The following is a 9,660-nucleotide window of genomic DNA, read 5'->3' as shown; positions in this document are numbered from 1 at the left end:
GCACATTTGTGGACTGAGTAGCAGTTCCAGCTTGTTTTAGCTCTATTTTAGTGTTAACTGTTTGTTTATCTTGTGTTATCCTTTAGTTTCTATTGTTTTGCCGATACCTCACTACAACACTATAGGGAATCCCATCTAGAACAATTGATTTCTTCTTTTTTTCCTTTTAATTGACTGCAATGGACTGGGGCTATGTCAAGGAGTTTTTCCCACTGTGCCCTGACTCTGTACTCAATACAACCCACTGTAAAATTACTACATAAAGACCAACAACAAACCAAAGGAATGTTTTTAAGCTTTTTTATTAAGGTGAATTCGTACATGATTGCAAATACATCAATATTAACAGAAATCTCTATTTGACTCATAATAAACATAGAAATATTAAAGGCTCTGTTGATACATAAAAGTACAATGCCATGCAGACTTGACTGCTATTTTACCAGCTGTGAGTGAAGGCAGTGAACCACAGCCGGTAACACTTGTCATACCTTTATTTTAATCACTTTTTTTGCTAATAAGTGAAATGACTTGGTGCCAAATAAAAGCAATATTGACAAATTCTATCACATAGTATAAAAAGCAAGCAATATTTTACAAGGGCTGTAACATTACAAACTAACGTGAAACTTACATAGGACACATTCAGGTTTCCTGCCTTAAAAGATGCTGACTATAAAAATATATGTGTCAATATATATACAAGAATGAATCGTGTGTATGCATATATCTGGCTAAACAAAAGTCAACAGCTTAAGTCTGTTTGCAATCCTCCTGGTGTGGATAATACAAAAAAGTATTAAAAAATTATACAAAACATAAAGTAAATACAACAGTTGTGACGTGTTGCTCTGTATGATCGGACTTCCATTTTCATGACCACTTTCTTTTCCAGAATTAATATAATTCATGACAAAGAGGGCTTCCTTTTACATCTCGAATACACACAGAGAAAACAAATGCACAAACAAATGGATATGTCAGAATTGAAAGTACTACTAAAAGTTGTAATTCATTGGCAGGTGTTCTTCAGCACTCCTCATCTACACCTGTTTCATGAGCGGCGTTTGATATTAAAATTCCATACAGGATGCTCAGAAATATCAGTTAAAGTTGCGTCATGACCGATAACCTTCTAAATCATGAGTGGTAGTTGACATGTCAGTAAAACCAGCTCAGGAAGCTCAAGCATCATTCATATCGTTAAGTTTAACATTGTCCTCATTTGCTTTCTTTTTGTCCCGTGCCTCTCCTTCTACGTGGATACCCACCATCAGCTGGTACACAAGCACTCCGATGATGCTACCAATGAATGGAGCAAAGATGGGCACGAAGAACCAGTAGTGTCCAAGCCTGTTTGGAGGAAAACAGTTTCATTAATGTATCTTTTATTACATTTAGTTCCAATGAGAAACACCTGACAGTTTTGCTTATACACTAACTTACGTGAAGACTTGTGTACCCCAGCCTGCAATGGCAGTGAAAAGACGAGGTCCGAAATCTCTGGCAGGGTTTACGGCGTATCCAGAGTTGAAGCCCATGGATAACCCAATGACCAGTACAGTGAATCCCACAGTGAAAGCCTCGAGTCCTTGTGGGATAGGGTTGTTGTATGGGTCCACAATGGCTAGGATACAAACTATTAGTGCAGCAGTGCCAATCACCTATGAAACATAAAGGAAAAGGTGAACAGGCAGCCAGGTCATGGTCTGTTTATTTAAAGATACTACATGTTTTATGGTAAATTCAAAAGATACTGTACCACCGAGTAGACCTCTAGATTGTTTAAGGTTCTAGGATGAATTATTTATATTTAAAGAACCCTTTTTTTTTTACTGTGGATTGTAGAGGCTTTTTGGAATTTACGCAGAACTTATGGTTTTTTTTTTTAAATGGCTAAACCAAAGAACTATTTACCCAATAGAGCTCTAGACTATTGTTGCATTTTTTTAAGATGCTGCCACACAAATCATATGTTTCTTGCTATATAATAATAATTAATCATTTTAAAATGGTCCATTTTTAACTATTGATTTTTCCAGTGTATGTCTGAGGGTTCTGTGTAGGTCAGAGAGTTCCTCAAAGTTCCTGAAAGGTGCTTTTCTTCTTTGGATAGGAGAACATGTCTATTATTTGTATGAACACTCTGCATAGTTTACTTATTAGACCCTGATACCCTGATCTTTCCACTATGCATCAGTACATTTCAGACATTGTTGACATGTGACTACAAACTTATGTCTGGGTGTTAAAATTTCACCTGTTTAAAGACGCCACAATGAATTCATTTAAAGCAATAGTTTATCAAAGAAGTTAATTGATCTATTAGAGCTTGAATACACTAAACTGACAGATACATAGTTGGTCCCACAGACTTATTGTAACTGTGCCTGTGCTAAAATACACATTACCAAAATTGCATTGGCACCACTACTGATTATTGAGTTTATGTGTATATAATAAATTAAATACAATAAATCATATGCTTCCAATTCTATGGTAACAGTTTGGGATAGCCATTTTTTGTCTTTTGACGGAATGGCCACAAACTTGGAGGGTCTCACTTTAAAACTGGTCTAAAAGTCTATACACAGTGGTAGTCTAGTCGGCTGACTTTGCCGTCCAGCAGCTGTTGGGTCTTTGAGTTAGAGCCATAACATTCTCAGCTCCAGGGTACAGTGCTGACCCAGCGCTCTGACCCCAGCTTTCAAACAAGCTGACAAATGTAGAGTAAGCACTTCATTTTACAGTACTGTACACATGTGTACGTATCTATAACAAATAAAGGTGTTCCATCGACCCTAGATAATAGTTAGGCAACTGCGTATAGCCAGTTTGATCCAGTCATGCATGCACACAATGCACACAGAACAAATGACAATCTCCTGTTTGATTTAGCTTTTCTAGGGGTTAATAGTCATTGACTTTTTTACCATTGCATTAAAACTATATATGTGATGATAGACGGAACGCTGACCTGATCAAAAAAGCCGTTGGCAAGACTGAGGTGCTCGCTGGGATAAGTAGCAAAAATTCCGATTGGAAGCTGCTTGGTCTTGTCATATTCCATCATGAAAGCATCTTAAAAATAAAAATAAAAAATGGTTAAAACAACAAACCTGAATTGTCCTTTAACAGTGTTGATTATTTAATTGATACTTGCCATGGTACATGCCGTAGATGATACCAGCCCCCAAAAAGGCACCCAAAGTCTGGAAGAGGAAGTACACTGGGAATTTTCTCCATTTTTCTCTTCCAAGAAGGCAGACAGCAAAGGTTACAGCTGGATTTAGATGACCTCCTGTAAATCACATATTAAATTGGAATATTAGTGGCTGTACTGTATACTGATTCTTTAGGGGGAGCTATTTTCCCGGTTTTAAGTCTTAAACCTTCTCCTAGGTATGTAATATCAGTATGGTCTGGGGTACCTGAGACTTGGCCGCACACCAAAATTCCAAGTGTCGCTGCAAAACCGAAGGCTAAGTTCACAGCAAGGAAGATTCCATGAGTTCCATCACTGAGCTTTAGTTGAGCCACCGCACCACAGCCAAACATCTGAAAACAGCAGGCAGACACGACTTAGACCCCAAGGCTGAAGAAGCTAGAGGTGGACTACGTTAATCAAACAAGACTGCAGTAAAAAGATGTTATCGGTGGGGTGTAGGCCCTCAAGATCCGATAGGATCAACACACTTGGGAATTGTTCATCCTGTTACTGCTAAATAATTAGTAGGTTCATTAGGAAGCATTTCTTTAGTTATATAAAAGGATCAAAATAGTCAGTAGATGTATGAACAAGTTATTGATCTGTGCCAGGAGCATCACATCAGAATGATCTTAGATTAATGCCTGCTTGAGGCCAGAAACAATCCCCAGTGTTTATCATGCCAGCCTTTTACGCTCAAAATGTGTTTTTGTTTTAAATCACTTGTCTGATATTGACACTCTTGACAGCTCTTGGCAAAGGACCTTGGATTTTTAAACTACCTGAAGTAGATTTGCGCCAGAAGTGCATCTGGCATGTATAACTATAAAAGAACAGAACATTCTGGGTAAACAGCAGGTATGAAGTGATATATCATATTTATGAGACATCATATGGTCTGGATCAAGTGTTTTTTATTTTATGGGGGTTTGAATCTGATTATTTTTCTTGAACCCTGTATAGTTCAACATTAGCTGGGCATAATTTGTGAAATTAGGAGACGAGCTGTGTTTTAGCATACACTGTGTATAATATTTAGTAGAAAATGAATAAGGTCTGTTATGACTTAGCGGTTTAAGTTGATTGTGGTTTCCTCATTTTAAAAACGTGTGAATGAACTGTGAGCTGAGTACTACTAAAAGTCAAAAATGGATTTTAGCTTAATTCAAAAACAAAACATTTGATTTTCTTGATGTTTTGAAGTAAAAATACTGTAACTTATGCCAATGAACTACAGAAATGTTTGACATTCATTTGCTCATTATTAGGATTTGAATCAGATGTTGATATTGGGCTTTATATGCTTGCTTTATTTTCATTGTGGCATTGGTGGCTTAGTGTTAAGGGCTCTAGGCTACTGATCAGAAGGTAAAGGATTTGAATCTTGCCTCTGCTAAGTAGGCCCTAAGCTCCAGTAGTACCTTATAATGTCTGTACTCCCTGACCCCTGTTTTCAAATAAACTAGGATTGGAATAAAGGCGTTCTTCTTTTTGGTATTAGTGTATTGAAAGAGCTGGCATTTGTTGTATAGATAGTGTACAGTGTATAGACATTACTTAGAATATTACAAATTCATTATTTAATTATTTATTTATGGGTTTTATGTATTTTTGGTAATTTTGTGGACATTTTTTAATAATGCTTCGTAGTGTTACGTGTTTCGGTCATACAATAGTCCAAAACTCCTGAGACCACGGTAAAGGGTGGAGTGCCATATTTAATAATATCTAAGCAAGTAATACTTTTTGTGTAGTGTAACACATACTATATTTTTATTTATTTTTATTTTTTTGTTGGGGGGGAAAGGGTGGTTGCAGCAGTTTTGATTTAGGTTTATGTGATGGAATCATATCTGTAAATGTTAGATGCCTTGGATTGCCATTGCTTAATTATTTATTGTAATAGGCTTAATTTTCTTTAAAAATTAGTTGTTGTGTGTTATTACTTATTACTCAGTAAGTTTGATCATACTTTCAAGGGTATATAAGAAGCCTGTCAGGGTCTTTTATATGGAACTTAAATTGTAGATCTATTCCCACCAATGGCACATACAGTATTTCCACACTTCTTGAGTATTTCTTACATTTATAGATGAACCAACCTTCGTCATAGTTTTAAAAACATAAGTCAGGAATGTTCGCTCAGACAGTGTGTTCCCACTCACAGATTAAGCGCTGCACTGCTTTTAAAATGACGACAGCACAGTCATGGTTACCTTAGCAATCAATTATTCTAAAGCTTAACCTATGCTCAAAAATCACACCTTGCTGTGTAAGTAGCACACCCTTTTACACAGATATGCACGCATGTAGTGTGTGTGTACAGGTGTGTCTTTTGGGCAGGTTGCTTGATAAGACGCACTTGTGAAACCGCTTGTAGAAAATCATGAATGGCATGAATAAGCAAAATGTTATTTTTGTAATAGAGATACACTGTTGTACTTATTATTTTTTAAACAGTTATAGATTGTATTGTATTCATATTTAATATAGTTATTATATAGTGGGTGGTTACACTAGCCTACATTTTGACAGGACACCAATACATCGCAGGGCTTCACTCGCACCTTCTCAGACATAAGCCCGGTAATGGATTGGTGCCCTGCGCAGGATGTTCCTGCCTTGCGCCCAGTGTTACCCAGTAGACCCTTACTAGAATAGGTCAATGAAAATGAAAAGTAATTAGTGATACATAATGGCCTATATATAATATATATTGTATTATATTGTATGGGACATTGTGTCACTTATTTAATTTAATATTTAATTGTATATATTTTCATTCTTTTATAATAATAGACTAATAATTAGCATAGTTTTATATTATACAGGGAATTAATGGCACTTCTTCACTTCTTTTTTGGCAGTTATTTCTCATTACAGAGCTCATTTCATATAACAGTACCTGAATCTAAAGGGCAATTGTGCCTTGTTTTAAAAAGCAGAACTAGATTTTACCACAGGTCATTAAAGCTGCAGCACAGCTCATACATAATTTTATTTTATATGCGCTTAGACAATTTAGACATTTATAATAAATTGTACTTTTTAATAATTTTTTTCCTGTGCGGCTATTCATGTTCCACTTTTCCACATGAGCCGTGTAACAAGTGCTTTACAACTAATGTTTTTGATTATGGGTTAATATTAAGCAGTTGATATTAGATTAATTGAGTAGCAAGAAGAGTAGGGTACTCACCACCAGTATAAGTGTGCCCAGGCATTCTGCCAGTCCTTGTCGCAGCAGTTTGTTACGAATCTGTAAAGCATGAGCTATTTTTTCCAGCAGAACCTTTTGCATGCCCATCTTGCAGCTGAGCTCCTTCTGCCTCTCAAATGAATGCTGTTAACCAGTCTCCCTCTGTGGAGTGTTCTCACACAGGCCTCATCAGTGTTCTCTTATACTCCTGTTACACAGGGACCAACCCTCAGCCACCTCTTATGGCTTATCAACACACCCCTTTTTACTCTTCCCCTTCAAGACCTGCCCACTAGCCTTTTTTAAAGAGGATACTGTTTGTTTCAAGCATGAACATGAACCCTCGAAACCAAAAAGGACAATCTTCCGAGAAAAAATGAGAAAATCCCACTTTTTTTTTGTGCAAACTGTGTTGACAGGGTGTGGTATGATATATAGTGGTACATAGCGAAACTTAATGTGAAGTTATAGTAAATTGCAGGAATTTAAACATAAACCTGCATAAAGGTCACCAGTAGTCTACAACAAAACACAAAAAAAATACAAAACAATTAGATTGAGTGTAGTATTGTATAAAGTACACAGTACATATACCCGATTACCTGAGTAAATGTAACAGTGCGTTTCTAAAAAAAGTACTTTCATTTTGTGTACTACTATTTGCATATTATGTATTTGAGTAACAAAAGTTCTTTAGACATCATGACAATCAGTATGGAAGCAAATCTTAAGTATTGTATCTATTGAAAAGCACACTTTAAACATGTACAGTGTATCACAAAAGTGAGTACACCCCTCACATTTCTGCAGATATTTAAGTATATCTTTTCATGGGACAACACTGACAAAATGACACTGACACAATGAAAAGTAGTCTGTGTGCAGCTTATATAACAGTGTAAATTTATTCTTCCCTCAAAATAACTCAATATACAGCCATTAATGTCTAAACCACCGGCAACAAAAGTGAGTACACCCCTAAGAGACTACACCCCTAAATGTCCAAATTGAGCACTGCTTGTCATTTTCCCTCCAAAATGTCATGTGACTTGTTAGTGTTACTACGTCTCAGGTGTGCATAGGGAGCAGGTGTGTTCAATTTAGTAGTACAGCTCTCACACTCTCTCATACTGGTCACTGAAAGTTCCAACATGGCACCTCATGGCAAAGAACTCTCTGAGGATCTTAAAAGACGAATTGTTACGAATTGAGGGACACATGAACTCCAGTATGTACTGTGAAATACTGAAGCAGAGCATGATCCCCTCCCTCCGGAAACTGGGTCGCAGGGCAGTGTTCCAGCATGATAATGACCCCAAACACACCTCTAAGATGACCACTGCTTTATTGAAGAGGCTGAGGGTAAAGGTGATGGACTGGCCAAGCATGTCTCCAGACCTAAACCCAATAGAACATCTTTGGGGCATCCTCAAGCGGAAGGTGGAGGAGCGCAAAGTCTCGAATATCCGCCAGCTCCGTGATGTCGTCATGGAGGAGTGGAAAAGCATTCCAGTGGCAACCTGTGAAGCTCTGGTAAACTCCATGCCTAGGAGAGTTAAGGCAGTTTTGGGAAATAATGGTGGCCACACAAAATATTGACACTTCAGGAACTTTCACTAAGGGGTGTACTCACTTTTGTTGCCAGTGGTTTAGACATTAATGGCTGTATATTGAGTTATTTTGAGGGAAGAATAAATTGACACTGTTATATAAGCTGCACACAGAATACTTTTCATTGTGTCAAAGTGTCATTTTGTCAGTGTTGTCCCATGAAAAGATATACTTAAATATCTGCAGTAATGTGAGGGGTGTACTCACTTTTGTGATACACTGTATTTATTATTATTATTATTATTATGGACGGCACGGTTGCTCGGTGAGTAGCACTGTCGCCTTACAGCAAGAAGGTCCTGGGTTCAGTTCCCAGGTGGAGCCATCCGGGTCCTTTCTGTCTTTTCCTTTGCATGTTTTCCCCGTGTCTGTGTGGGTTTCCTTCGGGAGCCAATTGGTGATACTCAAAGTCCCTCTAGGTGTGTGTATGTGTGTTTGCCCTGTGATGGACTGGTGACCTGTCTAGGGTGTTTCCTACCTTTTGCCCAGTGAGTCAGACCCACTGCGATCCTGAATAGGATAAAGCATTGGTAAAACAACAATAAAAGAATAAATGAATATTTTTTTATTAGTGTTACTATGCATATTCATATTATTACAACCTCAAATTAGAACAAGTTAGGACAGTATAGAAAAAATAGAAAAAAGTGTTATTTTATTACAGAGAGTATGTTTTGTCTGGTCAACTTTATTTAATTTGTTAATATAAATCCATTCCTGCATTTCAGGCCTACAATATGTTTTAAAGAAGTTGGGATGGTAGTGCATTTACTACTTTGTAATGTGGCCATTCCTTCTCACAACACTTAAAAGACGTTTTGGCACCGAGGATACCAAGTGATTTAGTGTTTCAGCTTTTATTTTGTCCCATTCCTAAGGGTGTGCAACAGTACGTGGTCGTCGTTGTCACATTTTTTGTTTCAAAATTCTCCACACATTCTCTATTGGGGACAGGTCAGGACTGCATGCAGGCCAGTCCAGTACCTGTACCCTCTTCTTCCGCAGCCATGTTTTGTAATGAGTGCAACATGTGGTTTTGCATCGTCTTGTTGAATGAATGTACCAGGAAAAGATGACGTCTTGAAGGCAGCATGTGTTGCTCTAAGACCTCAATGTACTTTTTTGCATTAATGCTGCCATCACAGAAGTGTAAATTACCTTTGCCAAGGGTTTTGTTGTGTGTCGGACTTGTTGGACGTGTGCTAATTTGTCTGACCACAATACACTTTTTTTACTGTGTGTTGGTCCATCCTAGATGCCTCAGAGCCCAGAAAACTCAACACTGCTTCTGGACATGGTTAATATAAGACTTCTTTTTTGCACAGTAAAGTTTTAAGAGGCATTTGTGCATGTAACTCTGTATTGTAGTGCTTGACAAAGGTTTGCCAAAGTAATCCCTCACCCATGTTTTTGTACCAAACCATGATTACAATCACCTGTTGACATCACCTGTTTGAAATCACATCAATATTTAGTATTTTTACCTCATTACTAACCCTAAATTGCCCCTGTCCCAACATTTAGAATGTGTTGCAGGCCTAAAATGCAAGAATGGATGTATATTAACAAATAAAATGAAGTTGACCAGACAAAACGTGAAATATTGTGGGTTCATACTGTCTGCAATGAAATAAAAGAACCA

The 9,660-nt window shown here is 37.4% G+C and overlaps 1 protein-coding gene across 1 annotated transcript; it reads right to left on the bottom strand.

Annotated features, from left to right (window-relative positions):
• Positions 1 to 286: 286 nt before the first annotated feature.
• aqp3a (aquaporin 3a) lies at positions 287 to 6,562 on the bottom strand. Its single transcript, XM_063018314.1, has 6 exons — positions 6,408 to 6,562; positions 3,432 to 3,558; positions 3,164 to 3,301; positions 2,978 to 3,081; positions 1,447 to 1,664; positions 287 to 1,353 (listed from the first exon to the last, which is right to left on the bottom strand). Exons 1-6 carry the CDS (start codon positions 6,513 to 6,515, stop codon positions 1,185 to 1,187), a joined length of 864 nt encoding a protein of 287 aa, XP_062874384.1. The 5' UTR covers positions 6,516 to 6,562; the 3' UTR covers positions 287 to 1,184.
• Positions 6,563 to 9,660: the final 3,098 nt, after the last annotated feature.

The sequence above is a fragment of the Trichomycterus rosablanca genome, chromosome 21, assembly GCF_030014385.1.
Source record: "Trichomycterus rosablanca isolate fTriRos1 chromosome 21, fTriRos1.hap1, whole genome shotgun sequence".
Lineage (NCBI taxonomy): Eukaryota > Metazoa > Chordata > Actinopteri > Siluriformes > Trichomycteridae > Trichomycterus > Trichomycterus rosablanca.
This window is presented reverse-complemented; position numbering and strand designations above follow the sequence as displayed.

Bases quoted from the DNA above. Each gene is read 5' to 3' on its own strand.
- aqp3a (XM_063018314.1), bottom strand. From the start codon at position 6,515: ATGGGCATGCAAAAGGTTCTGCTGGAAAAAATAGCTCATGCTTTACAG. The intron at 3,302-3,431 runs GTACCCCAGACC...TGTGATTTACAG, and splicing joins GGTGTGCGGCCAAGTCTCAG to GAGGTCATCTAAATCCAGCT. The intron at 1,354-1,446 runs GTAAGTTAGTGT...TCCTCCAAACAG, and splicing joins TGGGGTACACAAGTCTTCAC to GCTTGGACACTACTGGTTCT.